At 45.5% G+C, this 24,657-nt stretch overlaps 3 protein-coding genes and 1 long non-coding RNA gene across 10 annotated transcripts; 3 read left to right on the top strand and 1 right to left on the bottom strand.

Moving 5' to 3' along the window:
• Positions 1-515: 515 nt before the first annotated feature.
• Positions 516-5,614, top strand: LOC104558275 (homeobox protein Hox-B7-like). Of its 4 annotated transcripts, none has more exons than XM_062018516.1 (3): positions 516-735; positions 2,186-2,468; positions 5,303-5,614. In XM_062018516.1, the coding sequence occupies exons 1-3, from the start codon at positions 658-660 to the stop codon at positions 5,554-5,556; spliced, it is 615 nt and encodes a 204-aa protein (XP_061874500.1). In that variant the 5' UTR covers positions 516-657; the 3' UTR covers positions 5,557-5,614. The 4 variants fall into 4 exon arrangements, with proteins under 4 accessions (XP_061874500.1, XP_061874499.1, XP_061874497.1 ...); XM_062018515.1 differs by having other exon boundaries at positions 2,115-2,468; XM_062018513.1 differs by having other exon boundaries at positions 657-735; positions 1,869-2,468.
• LOC133628833 (uncharacterized) lies at positions 2,120-24,509 on the bottom strand. Of its 4 annotated transcripts, XR_009820874.1 has the most exons (7): positions 24,466-24,509; positions 14,580-14,726; positions 13,706-14,016; positions 11,115-11,228; positions 9,294-9,578; positions 6,460-6,568; positions 5,921-6,114 (listed from the first exon to the last, which is right to left on the bottom strand). It is a non-coding gene; the product is annotated as an uncharacterized LOC133628833 (long non-coding RNA). The 4 variants fall into 4 exon arrangements; XR_009820873.1 differs by lacking the exon at positions 11,115-11,228; XR_009820876.1 differs by lacking the exons at positions 5,921-6,114; positions 6,460-6,568; positions 11,115-11,228 and adding an exon at positions 2,120-3,734.
• LOC104563278 (homeobox protein Hox-B6-like) lies at positions 15,654-18,721 on the top strand. Its single transcript, XM_062018512.1, has 2 exons — positions 15,654-16,321; positions 17,641-18,721. Exons 1-2 carry the CDS (start codon positions 15,913-15,915, stop codon positions 17,898-17,900), a joined length of 669 nt encoding a protein of 222 aa, XP_061874496.1. The 5' UTR covers positions 15,654-15,912; the 3' UTR covers positions 17,901-18,721.
• HOXB5 (homeobox B5) lies at positions 20,901-23,653 on the top strand. The gene is made up of 2 exons (XM_062018594.1): positions 20,901-21,555; positions 22,495-23,653. The coding sequence occupies exons 1-2, from the start codon at positions 21,006-21,008 to the stop codon at positions 22,740-22,742; spliced, it is 798 nt and encodes a 265-aa protein (XP_061874578.1). The 5' UTR covers positions 20,901-21,005; the 3' UTR covers positions 22,743-23,653.
• Positions 24,510-24,657: the final 148 nt, after the last annotated feature.

Genomic DNA, 24,657 nt, shown 5'->3' with positions numbered 1-24,657 from the left:
ACTGGAGGTAGCTATTGAAACGAGCATCCCAACAACATGAAACTGCCTATTTATGCTATAGTTATCTCTCTCTCTCTTTCCTTTCCTGACTTCTATTCCTTTCCTTTGGCTCGGGATTTTCTTTTTTCTCTTTTTTGGCATTTGGGGATTTTTTTTTATTTTTTAAACGTCTCTTCCAAAAAAAAGAGAAAAAAGAAAATAAGGACAAGGAAAAAAAGCGTTTTTTCTCTCCCTTAGTTAGCATGCGCACAGTGAAGCAAGTTGTAAAGTGATCTTTAGGTTAACTGTGAAAAAGAATGTATACTGTATACGTGAATTACTTTATTGGGGGAACTAATGATATATTTTGTTGTTCTTTCATCACTTTGTTCTATTGTCTAAACCTGGAAGCGGCGGAAGAAAGTTACAATAAAGTTTACAAGCGAGAATTCCGTGACATCATTCTTTCACCCTGCTCCATTTCCTCCAGGACCACTTTGATAGAAAGGAAATAAAAGTCAATTGTGTGGGAGCTGCAGCGCTGGCCATCAAAGCCTTCTCTGCCTGGAGAGATGCTGGCGGGCTGGCTGGCTGCTGGGACGGGCGGAGGCAGGAGCTGGGGAAGGGGAGCTGCTGCCTGGGAGCCGTGGGGAAGGGTAGGGGGACAGGGCAACTGCCATGGCTTCTGCTCTTGTTGTTTCTAGCAGTTCCTGGGTGGTGACAGGTTGTGAGGCTGTATGGAAATCGTTCTTAAAGGTAACGTATCTTGTTTCGTGTTTTTTTCCCCCTCCTTTTCTCTTTACTCCTTTCTCTTTCTTTCCTCGCTCACCTCACTATCCCCACAAGATGAAGCCCAGCTCTGGGTCCTCCTTCCTTTCCTCACACCAATCTCGGTAAATAAATAAATAAATACGTGTTGTCATTCGCGCAGCTGATCTCCTTTCTGCTCCTTCACCTACCGAGCTGCCCTGTCATGGCAATGGAGGAGTGCGGGGACGCACACTCATCGCCTTGCAACATAACCTTGGGAAAGGAGAAACAGCACAGACCCTAGATGCACATCCACCATTATCTGAGCTGCTTTTCCTGCCTGTGAGACTTTGTCTTTCTAACTCCTCTTCCTTTTTTCTAACCCCTCTCCTCCCTTTCTTTCTAGTTCCTTCCCTCATGCCCCCCCCCCCCCCCAAAAAAAAAAAAAAAAGAGGAAAAAAAAGGAGAAAAGAAAATATATAGATCACTTTTTTGGAAGGTCTCTCTGCTTCTCCAGCAGAAAGCAAATCAGCCAGCTGGTAAGGTTTTACTTCTAACTGTAATTGAGTCCTGCAGAACCGCTGACACGCTAAACAAGGGATCTGTACACTCTTTATTTTTCACAACAAGAAAAGCAAATGCCAGCTTAATACGAAGCTCAAAGCCTGTGGCACTGGAATAAATTAGATATAGAGCTGAATGGCATTTGGGGGGAAAAAAGAAGCCTGAAACTATTAGGTATCAATGAGACATTTGTCTTTTTTGAGGGGGTGGGGGAAGGGGGAGAGGGTCAAGAGGGGAGGGAATTATGTACAGTCTTGCGAAAAAAACACCTCGGAGATGGGGAAATGGTGCGAAGGAGGGAATTTTAGAGAGAATCAATAAAGGGATAAATAGAGCTCCCTTCCTTCTCCTCCAGCAGAGAGAGACCGAGAGGGAGTCTCTGGTTTATCAGCAACGTGCTTTTACTCCCCACCCCCCACCCCCCCACCCCCGCCTCCTTTTCTCTTTCTCCCTCGGTCTGAGCTGAAAACTGATTACAGGTTGCTTATCGACTCCAGCACAATTTCACCCCTTCCAGCATAGATCGCGGAGGGTTTTATATCGCATCAATTATTTATCATATTTTATAAATCCAGCAGCACCACAATTTTTTGCCCCCGAGGAGGGAGCGGGCGGCGATTGGCGCCGCCGGAGCCACGTGCCCGCGCGTCACATGGGCCGGGAGGAAAAAGGGCTCCTTTTTGGTGTAAATCTGGACTCTAATTCCGTAATATATCACGGTACCTCGTAAAACCGACACTAAAACGTCCCGACCTACAAATCACCCGGCCAAATTATGAGTTCATTGTATTATGCGAATGCTTTATTTTCTAAATATCAAGCCGCAAGTTCGGTTTTCCCATCCGGAGTCTTTCCCGAGCAAACTTCTTGCGCTTTCGCCTCCAATACCCAGCGAGCGGGTTATGGGGCCGGATCCACGCCTCCCTTCGCCGCCTCCATGCCCGGGCTCTACTCCAGTGGCAGCGCCGTGCACCCCCAGCCCCCCAGCATGTATTCCTCCGGTTACGGCCTGGAGCCCGGCTCCTTCAACATGCACTGTTCCCCTTTTGAGCAAAACCTCTCCATGATGTGCCCGGGAGATGCCTCCAAGCAGAGTTGCAGCAAAACGGACCAGAGGGACTCAGATTTGCAAAGCGACAGTAACTTCCGTATCTACCCTTGGATGAGGAGCACAGGTAAGCTCCAGCCTCCCTAAAGAAAGGAGCCCGGGGTGGGGGTTGGCGGGGGAGTGGGGGGAGTGTAAATTATCTGATGGCGTGCTCTGGGGGTGGCGGAGGGGGAGGGGTGGGGGGGAATTGTCCCCAACTCCTTTCATGACGTTTCACCGAAAACGCATCTTCAAAAGAGAGAGGGAGAGAGCGAAATCCACCCCTCGTCCCGCCATAAAGCCATCCTTTTCGCTTTAAATATTTATTGGTGTTGCTGGGGCTGCGTATGTGCCATGCAGAAGGCAGTTTGTCTTAGAGGGGGCAGACAGAGCTGCAGAAGTAATGGCCAGTCCCTTCCTCTCCTATATTTACAGATCGCGGAGATTGTGCTAACCCCATGTAGATACAGATATAGATTCTAAAAGAAACTATTTATGGGGGGTGCTTGCAAGCTTGGATTGTTTTCTGTTAAACTGCAAAACCTTCATTTACCAGCCCCTCCCCAGAATGTCCCAGACACTGCAATTAAGCCTAGCGTGTTGCCATCAGACGCAGCAGAACATAATTCCCGGTGCAATTAAAAGACTCCCTCTTAAAACAGTGACACTCCGTCCGGAATTCGGCACGATGGATGGATGGATGGATGGAGCGAGAGGGGCACGTTTATCTGTGTTCTCTCTCGCTGACGTGTGCAATGTACTCTGCAAGTTTGGTAAGGCTCTTGAGGGACTATGAGGTGCTCAGCATGGTCCTGAGGGACTAGGACGATACCGCGGCGCAGAGAAGCGCAGCTCCACGGAAAGCTGGAGAGCGGAGCGGAGAATGCCCTAAGCCGGAGTAGACTGTCCCTGCACGTGTGTCTCCAATCCGAACTGGGCGGTCGTGCTCCAACTCAGAGCATTAAAGTCAATTAATATTTAATAAACACCCATTCCCCCCACGTGTGAGCGGTCCCAGAGAGTCCCGGCTCCCCCTGGGCCGCGCAGCCCGGAGGTGAACGGGGCCGAGCTGGGCGCTCCGGAACGGTCTCCGCAATCTCGCAGCAGCCCTGCCGGTGTCCGTGAGCACGCGTGGTGGTGTTTACACTCGTGTAGTCCTGAGAAAGGGGAAGAAAGGAGCTGCTGTCCCAGCTGGGAGTGGAGGGAAAGGCGTGAGCTCATTTTCCAGCCACCCCGTCTTTGCCTCTGCCGTGTCAGACTGCAACTTGAGAGCATCCGTGCCAGAGAGCCTCCCTTCACCACCAAAAATTCGGAAGGGAGCTTGTTAGTAAATCTGGAGTGTGGGCCAGGCTCCCTGCAAGACAGAGGAAAAAGAAAACAGAGAGGCAGCCAATGTTTAGCGGCTTATAAACGCAGGAGTTACCCTTACACTATTTGGTGGTCAGTTCATTCCATTACCTGCTCCATAATTCATTCACTTTTACAGTGGATTTATCAAAGGCCAAATATTTCTGGTCGTAAACACTTCATCTCTGCTTTTATCTGCCTTTAGATTTAATAAGCCCCCCCAACAAACCCCCCTTTTAGCCTGTGACGCTGCGAGGATCAACATTACAGTCCGTTTGGAAAAAGGGTCCTGTGCTCAAAAAAACCCTGGATTCTGTGGGATCTCTTGAGCCTAAAATCAGAGAAACTCGACCTCGGTCGTAAAAGCGGGGTCCCCCCTCCCGCCTCCCTCCTCCCCCTCCCCGTGCCTCATGCCCACTGTGCGATCGTGCTTGTGGAATTTCATCAGCGAGCAGAGATAGAGTTGTCATTCCTATTCAGCAGCAGTTTATGGCTCTTCCCTCAGCGGATTTTACAACCCACATTCCACGACCTGCACATTTTTACTTTACAGCTAGCCTGGCTATTTCGCTTTCCTCCCCCCCCCCCCCCCCCCCCAACCCTTTTAATGACTGGATCTTTTCTTCTTTTAAAAAAGAAAAAGGGAGGGGGGAAATGAAGAAGTCCGGTGGAATGTGTGGAGAAGAGGCCAAGGGCTGCTGCTCACCATCCCAACTGCTCTGGGAAAGGACACATTATGCCACAGAAGTACATAGCATTTACATAGAAAACAGAGTCAGGATCACAAACACCATATTGCAGAATTGTTTCCAATCAGACTCCAGGAAGTGTTGAGTGGAAGGAAGAATAAGGAGCTGGGCCTTTTCCAAACCCCGCTCTCGGGCAGCTGGGGCGAGTTGGGGGAGGTAAGGGTAAATGTTGAGGTGTTTCTTATCCATGCACATCCCCGAATGAGACGCCTGGGGGTAGCAGCTCCCCCCCCGCCCCAGTCCCAGAAGTCACTTCTTCGCCCAAAATATCCTATTAAATAATTAAGACTATTTCACATCTTCCAAACAGTCACCCTGATGACAGCTTTAAGAGAGGACAAATACTTGGATTTGTGTAGGTAGCAGATTTCTCTCTCGCTCTGACTCTACCCTATATCCGTATTAATTCCCAAATATTCCGAAATTTCTCTTGTCTAGAGGAAAACTAAAGCAGGAACTCAGAGTCTGAACAGTGCTGCGAGGGCAGGAAACTTTCTCAAGTTTGCTGTTCATTCGGAGACAGGCGCAGGCACACAAACACATACAAAAACACTACACGCTTTTCCTAGACGAAGGAACTTAGGTGGTTTGGGGACTATGAACAGAGAGAGTGATGTGGGGAAAGAGCAAAAGGAGATGATTTTGCAAATAAAAAGGGCCATCTAAGGTTGTACAGATCCTCCGAGGATTTTATTCCTCTATGTGACTGTATGGATGCTTGCTAGGCTGTACCCAAAGACAACAGCAAGAGACCAACCAAAAGCAGCAGACCCCACAACACCTTCCCCAACTCCCCATTTGACTTAAACCTGCATTTATTTCCCAGGCACGGACAGAAAGCGCGGCCGCCAGACCTACACCAGGTACCAGACCCTGGAGCTGGAGAAGGAGTTCCACTACAACCGCTACCTGACAAGGAGGAGACGTATCGAGATCGCCCACGCCCTGTGTCTCACGGAGAGACAGATCAAAATCTGGTTCCAGAACAGGCGCATGAAGTGGAAAAAAGAAAATAAAACTGCCTGCTCTGGCTCCAATAGCCAGGAGAAAGCAGACGCGGAGGACGACGAGGAGGAATGAAAAGTGGAGAGAAGGGGATGCAACAAGCGTGGAAACCCACGCAAGGAGAAAAAGGGGAAAACAAAACAAAAAAATCAGGAAAAGACTATGTATTAAAATAGAGAAATGATAAGTGCATAAATAATTAAAAACCCTAGGAATGATACATTGTGTTTCCTAACACTGAAAAAAATACTACCTATATTAAAGTCTTTTTTTCTTTTCTTTTTTTTTTTTTTTCCAATAGAATGACTATCTACCTATTAAATGTGGCTTTAGAGTCCGAATAGACACATTTTTCTATGTGAGTCTTCCTATAGTACAAGTAATTTGTAAATCTCCGTTTGTACTTCGCTGTGTATTTTTTGGGTATGAAGTAACGTGGTCGTGTTTAGCACCTTTAATTTAGACAATGTGACCTGAAAGTCTGAATGCAGATGATATTTAGCGTATATAGTCCTGTACATAAGACGTATTATTATTACACCTTCTCCTTGTAATTTCCGTCTTTTTTTTTTCTCCCTGCCATGCTCTTTTTGTCTCTGTATATTTTCATCTGGATTTCTGCCTTGTTCAAATCTACGAAAAAAAAGAAGAAGAAGAGGAATTAATATTGTGCTACGTATAATGCTGTATATCAAAGTAGCAAATTATTTAATGGCGATGCGTTGCTTTTTTATTATTTTTTTCCCTTGTCTGTGATGATTATTCTCCGAAATAAAAAAGAAATCTCCAACACTCTACTATCGCATTGGGTTCCTTCCCCTTTTCTTATTAAAAATAACACACGGTCTATAGGAGTTGCTTTTTCTCCTGTAAAAATAAATATATCAGATAATCCTTTTAGATGAATACATGCCCCGACCTATCATTCTGAATTTCTCTCCTTTTTAGGGCAATTACTCCTTTCAAAAAAATTATCACCTTTTCCATAGATTTGGCGAATATACTGAGATGTAATAGATATTCGGGCTTCTAGAAATGCGGGCTGTTCTCCTTCCTCTCTCCCTCTGCGATTGCGTCGGGGTTGTAACTGAAGAAGGTAAGAGCATCAGGGAGGAATGTAAAAAAGCCAGAAACAGTCCAAATAATATTTGCATCTCTCGTTTTAACTCTCTTGCTCTTGTTACTAATTTGTAGGAAACCGATCTATTTTACTGTACCTTTAGCATATATATTTTATTTTAGATTCTATCTCCACCCTTCAGTTACTTTACTGCGGGCTGCAACTCTTTCATTAGCACCAAATAATGTTTAGCATTAAAGCACGCATAAAATAAATTAAAGCAGTTAAATGCAGGGGAAAATCAACAATGCAAAACAAAAGACGACTAAATTTAAGCTCTTGCGCGGGGGAGCATCTTCCGCCGCTCTCTCCTCCTCCCGCCCCTGCCTCTTTATTTACATTGCCAGGCAGTAAGGACGCGGAATCCTCCTGCGGAGGCTCCACGTAATTTACTCCACAAATGCCTTGCTCAAGATGCACAGGGCTTATAAGTAAATAAATAAATTTAAGAAATAGGCAGCTTTGGAAGGTGTCGGTGATGACAGTTTTCCCCCATCTCCCTTTCCTTCTTTCTCTGCATCTCCACCACCCACCACCGCCGATGGCTGCATGCCCTGAGCTAAGGCGCGCAGGGCATCCGTTAGCAGGTTTTAGCAAATGAAAGATGCCACGTCAAGCATTTGCGCGCACACGCCTGTACTACAGATTTGCAGGGTATTCAGCGTATAATAATTATGGGAATCGCATTATTAAAGGCAGCAGCTATGATGGCTTTGGCACACCAACATTCCCACTCGAAAGGAAGGAAAAAGGGAGGGAAATCTTCCTTTTTTTCCTTGGTGAACCCCTTTGGTGCAATCTCTTTGCAGGAATGCTCTGTGTAAAAAAAAAAAAAAAAAAGCAACGTTTCCAGAAATTTCCTTCCCCCCACCTCCAGACCGCAGTGGTCAGACTGGTTGCCCCCCTGGCAAGGATCTCTGTGGTCGCGGGGTAAGCAGGGACTGAAGAGAACTCAGTGATAAAAAAGAGCAAAGCTTTAATATACTGAAGCGAGGAGCAGCGGTTTACAGGCGGGGTGACCCACCTTGCAGGAGCATCCCCATCCCACCCCTCACCTCTCGCGCTCTATAGCGGCGGCGGCGGGGGGACCTGAACATGTTTCGGCGGCTCCTTCGGGCTGTTTAGCCATAAGGATCCCCGCAAGTTGGAACCCCCTCCGGCTCGGATTTGCCCAGGTCATGGGCACCCCGGCCCCGCTTTTATTGCCTTTACTTGCCTTTTTTTTTCCCCTTCTCTTCCGCTTCCCCCACCCCCCCCCGTACCTGCTAATTGCCCCTTTCAGCAGAAAGGATCCCAATTGAGTAAAAAAAAAAAAAAGACATAAAAAATGCCACCGAACCCCACTGTTTTACTGTGCCTTTCCCAATTTAAAACCCTGCCCAAGCTCTTTATTCTGGGGGGGCTGTCATTGTTCATAGCCTAACGTGTGAGATGTTATTCGATTATTTCTCTTCAACACCCCCCCACATGCAACCAAGTAGGAGGGAGGAGGAAAAAATATACCCGAACCCCCTTTCATATTCTTTTATTTTTGTTTTAAAAAAAAGATGGCGGCTAAGAAAAAGACTGCTGTTAAACCGGTCATGAAGAAATGCAATAAATTCCTTGTTGTTTTATGAAAATTTACAACTTTGTGATAGAACTTTATGAGTGGCTGGGTTCTGGGATTGGCCAGAGCCGGTCATGTGGACTGCTAACCGTGAACATGAACTTTTTATTATTTCCCATGTGGTTATATTGCACCATTCTTCTGTCCGCTGCACCTTGGGTCGGATCAGTGTCCTCTATAGGGCTCTCGCCTCTTTACATTTTTTTACTTTTGTGTATAAGCTCGATAGGGCTAAAGCAGGGGAGAGGGGAGGGGGGACGCCCATACACACATCCACACGCACCCAGACACCCACGTCCGCGCACACACATAGCAAAAGAGTTACATGAGGCTTTTTAAAAATTATTATTATTATTAATTTTTTTCCGTAATTCCTCTGTTAATTTGCCCGCTGATTTGGAATCTCAGTAGTAATGAAGGGGCAAAGGAGATTCTGGACGGAGTGGAGGCTATCATTTTTCAAAGAGGGAAGTTACTCCATTTTCTATGCAAATGACAGAAATGCAAGAAGCTCTCACAAGTCAGAGAGGCAACCGACGGCTATCAGGTTGGGACAATATTTGTCAGCTAACAGATAAGCAAACGCTGTCTCTCTCTCCCTATATATTTTGCTTATACCAGAGAAATGAACGTCAAAAGGTAAGGGAATAATATCTGTTTCTCTTTATTTATTTTGTTTTTCTTTGAGAAAATGCATTTGTCAATCTGCCTTTTCTATTCCATTCACCATCTTCGTCATCCCTCTATCCGAGGGGAAGAAATAGAAAGAAAAGGGTGGGGTGATGAAGAAGGGAGGCACTGGAAGAAATAGGGGTGGTGGAAATCTGTTTAAGTGACAATTACCCCGACAATTACCCCGAAAAATAAAAAAGTGTAGCGTAAAGGTGAGGAAAAGAGAGAAAGGGAGAGAGAAAGAAGAATGGAGAAAATGTAAAGAAAGCAATTGAGAGAAGTAAAGAAAAAAGAGAGAAAATAGAGAAAATATTAGAAATAATGTGAAAACGAAATAGAAGAGGGAAATAAGAAACAGAAAGTAAAATTATATAATGGCATACGGAAAGAAAAGAAAGCCTGTAAGGTCACCTGGAGACAGTAGACTTGGAATGAAGGATTTTGCAGTAGCTCGATGGCGGAAGCTTTTAGATACTGCCTTTAAAAAAATACCAAACCCTTTGTGGGTAGTTGTCGTGCTTTATTTCCACCCCTCTCACAGGATCTCTTGCCAGTTTCCCTGTCTTCAGGCGAACCTAGTAATTTGGTGAAGTTTGTGTGGAAGCCAGTTGGGTTTTGCGTTGCTCTCCAGGGTCATTATTATGTGGGTGGTTTATTTGGAGGGGGCACTTCGCGGCAGTCCTCGGATATAAGGTTCTAGAAATCAATTTAAAAAAAAGGGGGGGGGGGGGGGTGAGAGAAACAAACAAACAAAAACGATTTTAAAAAAAAAAGGCTAAGAAGAATGAAACCAACCCACAGCGCAGCGCTCTCGCATTTTCTTCCCCCTCTCGTGAAACTCCCAAATGAAGCTGACGTTGCGATGCAATAAACCTCCGTATATTTAATTGCATTCTGCGGTGTTAACGGGGCTTTACGGCTTTCCCGACCGGGATACCGGCTTGGCTCCCAGCCCCACGGGGTGCCGATGCTTGTCCGCACCAGGTTATGTACAAATTTCCCTTTCCTCTCCCTCTTTGCTACCCATAAAGCTTGCCTTGGTCTTTAGGATAACATTTATCCGGAGATACTCGTCATTTTAAATGTGGGATTTTTTTTTTTAAGATTTCAAGGAAGTGAAGTGTTGAATTATACTACTATTTGCTACTGTTACGAGGTGATTTTTAAATAAGATAATGTAAGAGCCTGTGTATGTGAAGCGAGATTGAGTGAGAAGGGATTCATTACTTAAGCATAAACCGTTTTATGACGTGACGATTTATCTCACCGAAACTGACTGTGCCTGAATATTGTGCGGACAAGATTAAATGACTGCAAGCCGTGGAAATAATAAACAGAAAGTCATTTAAAAAAAGCTATTTCTTCCAGAACCTGTTACATTTTTCATAAATTACGAAGTTTAAAAAAAATGACGTCGGTTCAAATGCCTGCTCTGCCTTTTCCCTCAGTCTCGTCGCGCCCGTTTGTGGTTTTTTGCTCTTCGTAAGAAAAAGAAAAATGTAAAAAAATTATTTTTGAAACTTTTCTCGAAAACGCCTTTATATGTTGGTTCTTTCATATCCTACGTGTGTAAGCACTTGTGGAAACCACGCACGTCGGTGCGGACAGGTCTTTTAACCATTTCAGGCCGGGTTGGGGTAAGATGACCGAGAAACCTCTGTGTAGACCCACTTGTGTATGTGTGTGGCCGAGGCGGGATGGGAGGTGTCCGCGCTGTTCCTGACTGAATTCCCCTCTTGGTACCCTGCCCTGCTTGGTTATTTCGTAAAATCAAACGAAAAAGGATGGAGCGGGGCAGCCCCCCGCCGCGCCGTCCCCCGGTGCCGCCACCGCCTCCGCGGGGCTCGCCCATTCCCCGCCGTCTGCTGCCATCTACCGTCGGCGGCGGCGGCCGACGGCTCCCGGGGGGCTCTCGCAGCCGGTGCCCCGGCGGGAGGGGCCGACAGGAGGACCCTGTCCCGGTTGCCTTCCCCTCTCCCCGGTCAGGAGTTAGTGCATGGGACTGCAGAACACGACCCCACTCTGGGTTGTGCTTCATCCCGGAGGCCCAATGCTGCTGCAGTGGTAGCTGTGCTTTCATCTTACACAGCCCTGAAGTGCCTGCGGGGATGTATATGGGACGGACTCGTACATATATGGATACTCATATGTGAGCTATGGACATCCTGTCCGCGCGTATTGATCTATACATCCCCCAACCTACGCTGACAAGCGCATACAGCCCTTCTGTACCTTGTGTGTGCAAATCTGTACATGCAACATGCACAGACGGGCTTCCAGCTCTCTGCATGCGTGGAAGATGAAAGGTAGCTGGCTGGTGGCTGAGGCTGAGCACAAGCCGAGGGGCTGTAAAAAGCAATGCAATAATGACCCACGAGGCGAAGGGAATTTCAGCTCATCATAAAAAGCAGAGGAGCTTTTATTTATTTATTGCGTAGAGTGGTCATTTCGGCGGGGTCTGGAAAAGATATGTCACTTCACGCACACAGAATTGGGGTGGTTGCCGAGGAGGAAAGGCAGACGACAGATTACTTTTAAGTTACTGTAGGCTGTGAGAAGGACAATGCGTGTCTGTGATTTTAAAAGGTTTCTCTCTCGGCCTCCCTCCCTCTCGCTTTTTCCCTCTCGTTTTCTGCTTCTACCACACAGTTTCCTGGCAACTGTTTACGTCTAGACTAGAGACATTTTCTCGAAGAAAGTGAGATGTCGAGACACTATGTATTAAGAAAGAAAGAAAGAAAGAAAGAAAGAAAGAAAGAAAGAAAGAAAGAAAGAAAGAAAGAAAGAAAGAAAGAAAGAAGAGAGAGAGAGAGAAAGAGTAGGGAAAAAAAGTTCTCTCTTTTGACCAGCCACAGCTGTGATTAACCTGCTCCATGCTGTAATTCCCAACACCTCCCAGCATTCACTCTCCACATTACACTATCCAACTCGTCTTTTTCTCTCCTTCTTCTGCTTTCCCAATATTATGTGACCAGCGGGGTCCCTCTCCCCTTCCCAGGGCTTGCTTTCGCGGAAATACTTCGGTCTGCATGCATTTTGAATCCTGCAACGCTCCTCTTCCCCCACTTCTCCCTCCCCTCCCCCCCCTCCCTTTTTTTTTTTTGTGTGTGTTAATAATTAGCTGCACTCTTTAATGGAACAATGGTATATTATTATTGCTCCTTTTCAAAGATCCCATTAACAAGGTTATTATGCACCGCACGGGAAGTCAGGTAAATTAAAGTTAAATTGCTGGAAATTAAGTTTCAGGCGATTCTGCACAAGAAGAGCGAGTATTTCTTTTTACACCTTCAGGGTTCATTGTTTTAAATACTCCAACCCTGGAGCTCTACACGGCTCGGGAGTATTTTTTTTTTCCAATGTGATTTTTGGGTGGTGCAGGAGCATTACAGAGGAGGCTTCTCTGCTGCCAATAGCTCTCTATGTCTGACTCCAGGAACAAGGGGTTATTTCAAGTGTTTTCGTGGTGTTGGCTTGACTTTATGGCTGCAATAAGTCCCTCGGTAGGGAAACCCCCGCTGTGTTCTCACTTCAGAGAGATCGGGAATTCCAGCTCCACATGAAAAAAAGAGAGTTTCATTTTTTATTGGAACCAACTGCACTGAACTTTCTACCAAGTTCTGAGCGGTTTTAGCTTTCACACAAGCAATGCACTGTTCTGTTTGCATTTCGAAATATTTGGGTGTTGTTTTAATCCCCTCATCTATCTGCCTGGCTCTGCTTGGTGGGTTTTGCCATTTGCTGGCCAGAAAAGCAAAGCGAGAAAAAGTGGGACCTTTCTGGGATTGTACATGTTGTAAATACTTCTCTTTATCTGTATTTATGCCCTGCCAGTTGAGTGATGTCTGTCAGGAGAGGAAAGCCGCCTTCCCAGCTCACTGAAACATTCTATACTACCTTCTGGTGCCTCTTGATACTTCCTCGCTTTATTGCCTCCTTCTTAGCAAACCCTGCCCCTGTTTTTGTGTTTGGTGGTTTGTTTTTTTCTCTTGAGGAGATGAGGCCAAAGAAAGAATAAAGATGTGCCCATCGGTGCCCTGAAAGACGAGTCTAACTTCGTGGCTACTGTATAACCTAGCTTCTGCAACCGTTCTTGCTCCCTGTCTGTCTCTCTCCCAGCTAGGCTGGCGCTAGAGGCGTCCAAAGAAAATATATTCGCAAATTCAGTCTCATATTTACCTTCGGACTTTAGTGGGCAAGGAAGGAGAGCGTTTGTTCAACTAACCACCAAACACTTGTAATTAAAAAAAAAAAAAGAAGTATTTTTTAAAGCTGCCGAACTGGGGTCCGAGATACCCCTGTGCTAAACACAGTTCTCTGAGATTTAGTGGGGTTTCAGACCTCTGCTCACATTTACATGTGTTATAGGTGGCAAATCAATTAGACCGAGAGTCTGACTCTCCGGAAGATGAAAACTATGACAGGCTTTGGGGTTTAGGTTGGTGTTTTTTTCACGTCGGGAACCAAGTTTTCTTCCTTTCTTTTTCCCCCCCATATAACCATCTATAGTGTTATCCTGCTTCTAAGAGGCAAGACATATTATTTTTTTTATCTATGATGTGTCTAAGGTGTCAGCAATAAGCAATTAGCAAGCAGCCATATTCAATTAGTGTATTTTAATTTTATTTTAAAAATGTCGACTGTAAAACTATGTAAAAAGGCTGGTTAAGCCACAAAGGTGCTGCGATGAACCGTATTTTACGGTAAAACTTGGAGGAAAGGATTTTATTTCCCCTCCAACTATTTCAAGGGATTTATTTGCAGAGCAATCACGAGAAGTGAGAGAAAATATTAGAGCAAACATTTTCAGCAGATGTACTCACGCATTGAATTATCAGGACATCTCATTTCTTAGCCCAAAATTTCCATGCAGAGCTGATGCTGCCAGATAATCGCTGGTTTTGCAGAGCTACAAATATTGCATAACTCTCTCATGGAATGAATGAGTTGTTCGGCTCCTGCAAAGCAGTTAACTCTTGGCTCTCATCTTTTCCTTTTTTTTTTTTTCCTTCTTCTTCTCTAGTCATCCTTCCCTTTCAATCTCACTTGTGGGTTGGTTTGGGTGGGTTTTTTTTGCGTACCAATAAAGCAAGCCTACGTAAGTTTGGGTCCATTCCATATACAAAGGGAAACTCTGCAAGAACAAATACAAGAGATATCAGTCAGAGAAGGGGTGGAGGATTAAAACTACTTCCTTTACATGTTATTTCCTTGAATTATAAGGATTATGTTTCAGTCGAAATGTTCATTGCAGCCGTGGCATGAAACAATCTTGGCTTTGCTGCTGTAAACACGATGTTTAAAATAAATTAGGTCGTAATAAGATACGGGTTTCGTAGATACTTAAAGCTCCATCACAGAGTGCCGCATTGGCAGCTCTACAGGCATCATGTAATATATGTAATTCTAGATTTGTAGCACACACATTCACAGATTCAAGTAGAAGGGAGTGGGTATTATAAGGCGTCTCATTTCATTGCATGTAAGACCCGACAGACAGATGGCTACAAATTCGGACAGGAAACAAATCCTCGATAAAATGCGAATGATTGGAGAACAGTCCTGGAATTAATTTAGGGGCAGTTTTAGTTTGTTTGGGTTGGTTTTTGTCGGTTTTTTTTTTTTAACCCTGTGAAATGTCTCTGACTTTCCCCATTTGAAAACAGGGCAGGCGGCTGTTAGAGATACAACTCTTACCTTGAGCAAACAGGGATCTTTGAAGGGAAAGGATGCACCAGGTAGAGCAGAGCGTATCTCGGGCAAACCCCGGAGCAAAGTGCAGCTTTTGGGGGTGACCAGGAGTCGCTTGAGATTTTCGACATGATTCTTTCTAGCCTTTTAACTCTGAGAAACAAAAAAATATATTTTGCAGTGTGGACAGGCTCAAAAGGGGGTGTCAAACCCTCGGAATCTCTGCACACCTCACAGGCAGCATCCCCATCATACCGCCAGCTTTCCTCTAGTTAAAAAAAAGCATCTCAATTGGTAACGATCAATAAACTCGGCTTTTGACCGTAACCCACGGCTTGCTTTTAGCCATAAAATATCGGACACAGATTTAGAATGAACAAAAAAACGCAAGAGGGCACAATGCGGTGCCGGACTCCGAAGGAAATCGGGATTTAGCAAAGGATAGAGGAAATAGTTCGATTTTCCATTTATCTCCTGGATATGGACCTTTTGAAGGAAAAGAAAGGAAGAAGGTGTACCTCATGAAAAGCGAAGGTTTGGTTCAAGCGACCGCAGCTTTCCTGAACGGAGACTGCAAATCTGTGGTAGCTAGGCAAACATGACTTGAACTAAGTTGTCAAAACCGATTTCTTCTCCTACAGAAAACTTAAGTTAATCAACTCGACAGGATGTCCTCCTTGCAAAGTTCACAAACACAAACTTTTTTCCTTGTTTTTCTTTTTTGTTTGTTTGTTTGTTTTTTCTTTAACTATCGCAATGTACCCAGACATTTCAGGACGGTTCGCAAGCAGTAGGGGTTAAAGTTTTCCGAACGCGAATAATTAACTTTCTGCCTCACACACTTACAGCGGCTATTTGTATATGTTATATATGTGTAAATATATATAGGCTCGCACACCACCATTCGTGCAGATGGGCTCTCGCACACCCCCGCGCTGAGCTCCGGGGGAATGGGGGGGGGGGGGGAGGGGGGAAGGACATGTTTATTTATTTATGAAGCTCCGAGCGCGCCGGGAATGTTTCTTTCGGCAGATATTATATATTTGGTTAAGGGGGTGCATTTCTGTTGTTTAAAAGGGAGGGAAAAGGGGGTGGATGGTTTGTTCTTGGGGTCCCTGGTGCAATCTCAGCTCCTCATGGGTGCTATTTTGCAACCTCAGGCGCCTGCTATTGGTCAGCCCATGATCAGATGGTTGTATTTCCTTGTGTCCCTCGCTGGCACCACGCCATCTCCCTTCAGCTAAAACCCAATCTCCGATATACTACTAATAGCTAAACCACTTGGACTATAAAACACAACAAATCATAAAGCCGGGAAAGGACGGCAAGGCTCCTTCCAATGAGTTCTTATTTTGTCAACTCGACCTTCCCGGTGAGTCTGGCGGCGGGGCAGGAGCCCTTCCTGGGACAGATCCCGCTGTATCCCTCGGGCTATGCGGATCCGTTGAGGCACTACCCCACCACCTATGGAGCCACGGGCGTCCAGGAGAAGGGCTACACCTCCTCTCCCTACTACCAGCAAAGCAATGGAGCCTACAGCCGCAGCTCCGCCTGTGACTATGGGGCCGGCGGGTTTTTCAGGGAGAAGGACCCTGCTTGCGGGCCCCCCAACCTGGACGAGGTGCCCTTCGCCCCCGAGCCGCGCAAGTCGGACTGCGCACAGAGCAAAACGGGGTTCGGAGAGAGCGAGGAGCAAAAGTGTTCCGCCCCGGTTTACCCCTGGATGCAGCGGATGAACTCTTGCAATAGTGAGTTTACTCTTTTACAGAAATAAATACATCAATCTCCTCCCCCCCTTTCTTATTTGTTACCGCCAGAGAGAGAGAGCGAGCGAGCGAGGGAAGCAGGAATAAGATTCACTCTAGAGCCCAAACTTCCAGTGGGGAAGTTAGGCGACACGAGAGGCTCCAACTTGCTCCTGATACGCACCAAAACTTCACGCCGCGGAAGTATTTTTCTTCGAACACCCCCCAGCTAAAAACTTTGCCCCATATTTAAACCCCGATACAGTATTTCTCCATTTCCCCCCCCCCCCCTTTTTTTCCCCCACCACATTCCAGTTTGCATGTCACTCAGCTACAGCGATTTATCTCTGTCCTTCCCCCACACGCACGGGGAGATATCTTTGCTAAATCAGATCTGGATGACTTTACACACGCACGGACCCACACCCCTACGCAGCTCCCTCTCTCGCTGGCTATCCGAACTGGAGTTAAATGATATAGAAGTGTTTAAATATTTGAAAAGAGGGGGCTACATTTTTAATGAAACTTGCACATAATGAAAAGTCTGCCCAGGGAGATTTTTTTTCCCCCTGGTGATATATGACTTCTTTAAGTGCTGTTTCCTCAATCCGGGGGGAGGGGGAAGAAAAAAAAAGGAAATAAAATAAAAAAGGGGGGAAAGAAAAATAATAGAGGCTCACCACCCTCCTTCCCATGTTTAGATGCATTTGTTGCCTTTTAAGTTCCAAATTGATGTCCATTAGCACAGGGACATAAAGTGTTGTGTCCTCTTTAATGCAGAGTTTGGGCAGATCGATTCACTTCATTATTGCTTAAATGCTCAGATCTATTACAGTTGCCGGTAGGGTGGAAAATAGCGAGGGCGGGTGGAGGGGGGAGAACACCTTGCGATTTTTCATTCCGGAATAAGATAGATCTTACCCTGTTTCCCCAGCCCTGCCTGCAGTCTGGCAAATTCTGCATTAACTAACCCTGTCTGCAGCGCGGCTGCGGATCCTCCGCGGCTGCGGCCCGGCCAGGGAAGCTCCTTGGGCTCCTGGAGGGGCTCACGTCCAGAGGGGTTATTTTGGGGTTGGTCGAAGCCTTTAGAGGCAGGGGAGCGGTCTCACATCTCCACACACAGGCACTATGTGGGGCATAGCATCTCCGCTGTTTATCAGACATCTCCGCGGCTCCACTAAACATCAGGGCTTTCCCCTCTTTTCCTTCCCCCCTCCATTTTTTCCTCTTCCTTCCCCCCTTTTCCCCTTCCCTTTTTTTTTCCTTTTTTTTTTTTTTTCTTTTTCCTATTTGTTTCCTATTTTTCTTTCCGGGTGTCACAGGTTCTTCCTTTGGGCCCAGCGGCCGCCGAGGCCGTCAGACCTACACCCGCTACCAGACGCTGGAGCTGGAGAAGGAATTTCACTTCAACCGCTACCTGACCCGGCGCCGGCGGATCGAGATCGCCCATTCCCTTTGCCTGACGGAGCGGCAGATCAAAATTTGGTTCCAGAACCGCAGGATGAAGTGGAAAAAAGAGAATAAATTGCTCAACTCCTCGCAACTGAGCGCGGAGGAGGAGGAGGAGAAAACAGCGGAGTGAAAGTATTATTTAAAACATACACACAAAAATAAAAGGGGAAAAAAAAGAGTGAGTGAATGTGTGTGTGTGTGTGAGAGCTGAGAGAATGAGGGATGTGTGAGCTGGCTGCGGGCACATGGAAAACCTGCACATTGGTGGGACATGCCCTCCGCAGCAGCAGCAACAGCTAAAAAGTTTGGGCCACCGATACCCATGGACTCGTGTTCCCAGTGATCTGTCGTGTCCAGGAAAAAAAAGAAATCAGGCTTCTAGTTGCGTTTATTTTTTTTTTTTCCCTTCTTAGACCTCCATCCCCTCCCACTCCACCCCCAAGGTAAAATAATAATAATAAACAAGTAAAGTGATAGAGAGAGAAGGGGGAAAAGAAAGAGAAAGAGAAAAGAAAAGGAAAAAAAAAAAAAAAAGGATTCCTACCCTTGTTTCTACCCTTGGTGTCACTGTTAGTAATCTGCTAACTCTTGTATTTAATGGAAGTGCTGCAATATATGTCATTTGGGGTGTTTATTGTCTTAATTTTGTAAAAATGTTTCATGCACGGTTGACATAGGGTTGTTTCATCTTTTTTTTATGTTTCTTTTTATTTTTTTCTCCTTTGGTAAATTAATCAAGCTCTGGGGTCTTCGTAAACAGGTTTTTGGGGATTTGCTCCTGAAAGAAGTAGTTTTTGGGGATTCGTTTCAGTCTACTGAAAGAACGAGTACTACCTAAAGGATGCAAAAGCAACAACAAAAAGTTATATTTTATTAATTTTTGTACGTGTTGTGTTTGAAGCTTGTCTTAGGTATAAACATGGAATTCTCTAATAAAAACAAAGTCTTCGATCTCCTGCACATCCCCCTGTCATTATTATTATGATTATCTTTCCCTTTTCCAGGGGAATTTGCCATTCCTAAGGAGCAGAGGGTTGCAAAGAAAGCTTTGCTCCTCTCTGTGTGACAATGTCTCCTAATCTGCGAGGACAAGCAACTCCAGGCACACGGAAGTTACAGTGGAGAGATAAATCTGGTTTTCCCCTCTTTTTGTCTAATCTTAAATGGAAGACCTTTCACCAAGAGTATTTCCTCGCTGACATTCTGCTTTAGTATCGCTCTTTTTTATTGTTACAGTACAAAGAGTTATGACGAAACTCTCTCCATATACATAATAAATCAAGAAAACGGGCAAAAAAATGCTCTCATTTATCTACCAAAGATACCTAACATTTGCCTAACATCTTTCAAACATCTGGTCCCTTACTTCATATTCCCAAATTAAAGTGAAGTGTATTGCAAAAAAGACCAGATTTCAAGGGAATTTGCCTTGTGAAACGAGTCGCTCCTCAACTCCAGGAATACAGCCTCCATTTAAAGGGAGCAAAAAATAGGTTGGGGGAATAAGTAAAAAGAAAAATGCTAAACTCAATCTAATGAGCTTTTTGAAAATAATAGATTTTTATTTTCGCTTGGCAGCGTTTACCCCGTCTCCTTCAGAGAGACTGCCTGTGCTCGGGACGGGATGGGGGACGTTGCTACTCCATAGTAAAGAGGAATCTCGTGCTTGCAAATAGCAAACTTTTCCTGGGTTTTGGGAATGAAACGAAAGGAAGCGCTTTCTCTGGTAGGAATTTGGGACTGGAAGCAAGCGATCAACACAGCCTACTTCGGATATCGTTTGCTGCAGCTTTACAGGGGGGGAAACGCGATGAAGCAATGTCTCCTGCCTCCCACCTCTTTTTCCCCACTACCCACAAGAAATACCTATGTATGAAAGCATTCCCCCATGCCACGAGCTGGTTTAATGTCAGTCACTTTTAAAATCAATTCATGCAGAAGCTTCCCAGCTGTAGGACATTTACTATTATTGCCACGCTTTTCATTGCCCGTAATTATTATAATTATATGTCACTTTCAATATGGCGCATAATTTCCAATGAGTTGCAGACAAGCATATGAAATTCCTAAACTGCCTCGGAAAAAACAGAAAAGACAGAGAAAAAAGAAGAAGACGAAGAAGAAAGAAAGTCATGCTTAACAAAGCACAGCTCTTCCACAACGTTTTTACCAATTTCGGAGCGCTTTTGCTCCCCAATATTCCCTGCAGGTTAGCAAATGGAAAAGAAAACCCGCGTAGCACAACGCTGTGTTTGAAGACGACGTGAAACGCTCAGGAACAAGAATATTTTCAAAGCAACGTTGTCAACCAGTTCTACCGGCTGGATTTTCCCTCCTTTTCCTTTATTACACACACACACACACACGTACACTTTTTTTTCCACCCCTCCAGAATTAAGATACGGCTGCATCGCTGGCTCCACTTTCAGCGTGCAAGAAACCTCGAGTTTTCTGGCAATAACCACGCAAAACAAACCCAAGCCGCCACGCTCCCCTCCACTCGTAGAAGCTTTGCATTGTGTCTCTCTCCCCCTTCCACAATTTAGATATTAAGCGAGAAGAGTGCCTGGCCTCACAGCGACCCGACACCTCATCCCTCGCTGCTTCTCAAACTTCCCCGACGGTGTCACAAAGGAAGAAATTAAGAGTTTAATCAAGAAAAAGAACTGGGCGAGAAGACCCACGAGAGGAGCGCGGACACTCACTCCGCGGCAAGAACCCTCCTTCTTTCACCTCTGCATTGTTTTTTAGGAAGGAAAATGAAAATAAATCGGAGTTGCGTGATGCTAAGCAGAGGCCGGAGTGGGAGGCTTTGGGGGTACTCTTCTCTCTCCCCCCACCTCCCCACCCCGCCCCCCCCGGCCCGGGCGCGGTGCGTCGTCCCCGCGTGGCCGGCAGGTGGCGCGCTCCGCCAAGGTGGGGGGCGAGCGCGGCGCCGGCGCGCGCGGGGATTTGGGGCGCCGCGCACCGACTTGGGCCTAAACGACTCCGCGATCGTCATTATTTGTAACCATAGAGCATGAATTACCTCTTGAGGTCATCAGTGAGAATTTACGACTGGTCAACAAAAGCACGTGATTCCCAAACGCACCCCCACCCTCCCCCCATATTTGGCCGCATACATAGCAAAAACGAAGTACAGTGCATTGCTATAATTCATTAATACATCATAAATCGTCAAGCACAGGGTTATAACGACCACGAGCCACAAATCAAGCCCTCCAAAATAACCCAAATGAGCTCTTACTTTGTAAACTCGTTCTCAGGGCGCTACCCAAATGGCCCCGACTATCAGTTACTAAATTATGGGACCAGCAGTTCCATGAACGGTTCTTACAGAGATTCAAGCACCATGCATTCCAGCTCTTATGGCTACAACTACAATGGGATGGACCTTAGCATCAACCTCTCAGCCTCCTCTAGTCACTTTGGGGCTGTGGGGGAGAGCTCCCGCGGTTTCCCTTCTCCAGCTCAGGAGAGCAGGTTTAGACAGGCGTCTAGCTGCTCCTTATCTTCTCCCGACTCCCTTCCCTGCTCCAACAGCGAGAGCCATGGAGGCAAACCCGCCCCGTCCCCCTCCGACCAAGCTACTTCTGCCAGCACCACCAACACAAATTTCACAGAACTAGACGAGACCAGCGCGTCCTCGGGAGCCGACGAGGGCACTCCAATAAGCAGCAGCATCCCCCGAGCGCAGGCAGAGCCCATCGCAACCTCCACCGCGGCACCAGAAGGGCAGGCACCTCAGATATTCCCTTGGATGAGGAAACTTCACATTAGCCATGGTACAGCTACTTCTTTTTCCGTCGTTGTCCTTGCTGTTGTTTATTTTCGCACACCCCTCTCTTTTTCTCTCGTGTTGTTATTTTTTCCCCCCTTTTCCCTCCCCAACCCCCACCCCACTCCCCTTTTTCCTCTCCTTCCTTTTATTCGGTGGAGGCGCTTTGATCAGAAACGCAGCTATTTATTGCTTTTGTATTTCTTGCTCTGCTCGCTGCTTTAAAGCTGCCTCTGGCGCCTGGAGGCTGGGGGGGGGAGGTGATTTTATTTTACTTTCGCTATTCTTGCCGCGAAATGTGCGTTTATTTCAAGCTCATCTCTGTATGTGGATGGTGGGGAAGCTAATTTAAAAATTTAGGGAAAGGGGTATTCCTGTGGAGGGGGGAGGAAAGGAAAGAATTGACCATTAAAATGGCATTTTATGCATAGATGGGTCTCTCAGTCCTTTCCTACCCTTATTTTGCTGGTTATATTCTTTACAATCTCCTCTTGATCAAACCCAATTTCGGAGAGATACAAGGGGAATAGGGAGTGCACATCACCACGACCACCCCCACCCCGGTTTTCTCCTGGAGAAAAGAAAGCAGCATTAAGCCTGATGCCTCTGCAAACAGACCTAGAAACACCCAAGCAGAGGCGAAAAAAAGAGAAATTTGAAGCTCTCGTCTCTCCAGTTAAATTATGAATATTGAGTTGCGAATGTGGGTTCTGGAGGGGCCAAGGGTGGGGGGGTTTACACGTGTCTGGGGGTGTGCGAGAAAGAGGGGGCGGGGGGGGGGGGCTGCTATTTGGGGAATAAGCAGCTTTCATAGCTGCCCAAAGAATGTGAATCTTTTACTTCGGTATTTAAAACTTAAAAAAATTATGAAAATTAGCCTTATGGATAAGAGATAAAGCGAGCAAAAAGCACAAACCCAAACCCCTCTGTTGTCCGTGTTATCCAGACATGACTGGACCAGACGGGAAGAGGGCGAGGACAGCGTACACTCGCTACCAGACCCTGGAGCTGGAAAAGGAATTCCACTTCAATAGATATCTCACCCGCAGGAGGAGGATAGAGATCGCTCACGCTCTCTGCCTCTCCGAGCGCCAGATCAAGATCTGGTTCCAGAACAGGAGGATGAAATGGAAGAAGGATAATAAACTGAAAAGCATGAGCTTAGCCTCGGCGGGCAGCGCCTTTCAGCCATAAATTCTAGAGGAGTGATATTGGGGATAGAAGAGGAGGCGAGAAAGAAATACATAAATGAATAAATCAAGCATCGCAGATCTGAGTTTCGGAGTACTGTACAGTGAGGCACCTTCTTTTTGGCATGTTGTTGATATTCTAAAACAACGCGTTATGGTACCATTAGCCAAGGACTGAGTCCATGTCGTGTTCTGTTTGGGGGTTTAAAACCATTTTTTTAATTAAATTTTGTTTCCAGATGCTCCTCATGCTCTTGTTGTTCTTATAAATGTATATGTCCGTGCTCTCTTGATGCCTTCTGGAAAGCTAGCATGTTTTATGTGAGCTCTTTAAATGTTCTAACTTATTTATAAATTGAGAACAGATACGACTGTTTGTTTGTTTATTTGTTGGGATTTTTTTGTCCCTTTCCTGAGTTTACTGCTTTTGGGTGAGTTCTTCTCTGCCTAAGCTAAAATCGGGGATTCCTGCACTGCAGTCACAGGGGTAAAAAAAATCTGAAAAACCAAACAAAAATGTAAAAAAAAAAAGGAAAAGAAAAGAAAAAGAAAAACCTCTTGTATCTTTCTGTCTTAAGATTGTCCAGTCTGTGTTTTAGTTCAAACTTCAGGCCAGGATTTCTAGTCCCAGCCTAATTCCAAGACATACTCTTAGAAGTGGGTAAACTTTACTACTAATAATTTTTAAAAAATGTATAAAATCGGACCAAGAATCGAGTGCTCTAATGTTTGTAAATACTAGAAATATTTCTGATGTGACTAATAGACGGTTCGTAGTGGGCAGAGTGAATGCAATGTTCTGTGTAAAAATGGCATCTGTCATGTCTAGCTGCCTGTTAGTACTTTGCCAATACGCTTTTTGTATTTGTTTGTAGCTTTACTTGAAGTCAAATAAACGTTTCTCCTACTCACAAAGGCTCCTCTAGCACTTTTATTCTCAACCTCTGGGATTCTCAGCCCACGCTGCACCCGAGTGGTGCCTGGCGAGGAACTGAGCCTGTGCTGGAACTGCTCAGCAGAGCTCCCTGGGAGCTCAGAAATACCAAATATTCACACCAAAACCCTTCTGGCACCGCACGGGAGTCAATCATAACCCTCCATATCGTCCCAAAAGCCATCTCCTCTATAACAACACCGGCAACCCCCACAGCCCACCGTCTCAAACAGTTTTCAAGTACTGCAAGTTGCAATAACACAGTATAAACGCTTCCCCGGCAGATTTACGTGCATTTCAGGAATTGTCAGACATAAATATACACAGGCACTTTTTAAAAGATAGAGGCATTTATATCCACATACATATTCACTCAAACCCATCCTCTATAGACTTACAGATCCATGTTTTTGTATAGACATATTTATTATATATATAGATATAAAAAGCATGTTTATATCTCACACATTTCTGTGCTAAGCTGTACTCTCGCTATCTCTCGTCCTCGGTTTATTGTGCTTAAAACTGCTTTTACCTCCTCGTCCCTGGCTCAACATGTAAATAACAGCTCACAGCTCTCTAACTACTGACGCTAACAACGACTCGTTTTGGCTGCAGACAATTTAACATCATCAAAGATGGCAAATGTTGCCATTTCGCTACCCAGGGAATCCAACAAGGTGCGAGATACTCCGGTTTAAAGTCTCTCGGTTTGGCAAAACGCCACTGATATCTCTACAATACAGCTTACGCTTTTTGTCCGTAGCAAGTAAAGTTGGAGCTTTAAACTTACCAAACTTAATCTCCCACTGTTTAGGTACTTCTTAAGTGATTTTGAGAGGGATGTGAAGTGGACTGTCAGATCCCAAACCATTTGCTCGCCTTCCCTTGATATTTTTTTCTTTCTTTCTTTTTTCTTTTTTTTTTTTCCTGTTTTCTTTTTTTTTTTTTTTTTTTTTACCAATAGCAAACTATACCAAAAGTG

This window comes from Colius striatus, chromosome Z (genome assembly GCF_028858725.1).
Source record: "Colius striatus isolate bColStr4 chromosome Z, bColStr4.1.hap1, whole genome shotgun sequence".
Lineage (NCBI taxonomy): Eukaryota > Metazoa > Chordata > Aves > Coliiformes > Coliidae > Colius > Colius striatus.
The sequence above is the reverse complement of the archived record's forward strand: the minus strand, read 5'-3'. Positions and strand labels throughout refer to the sequence as shown.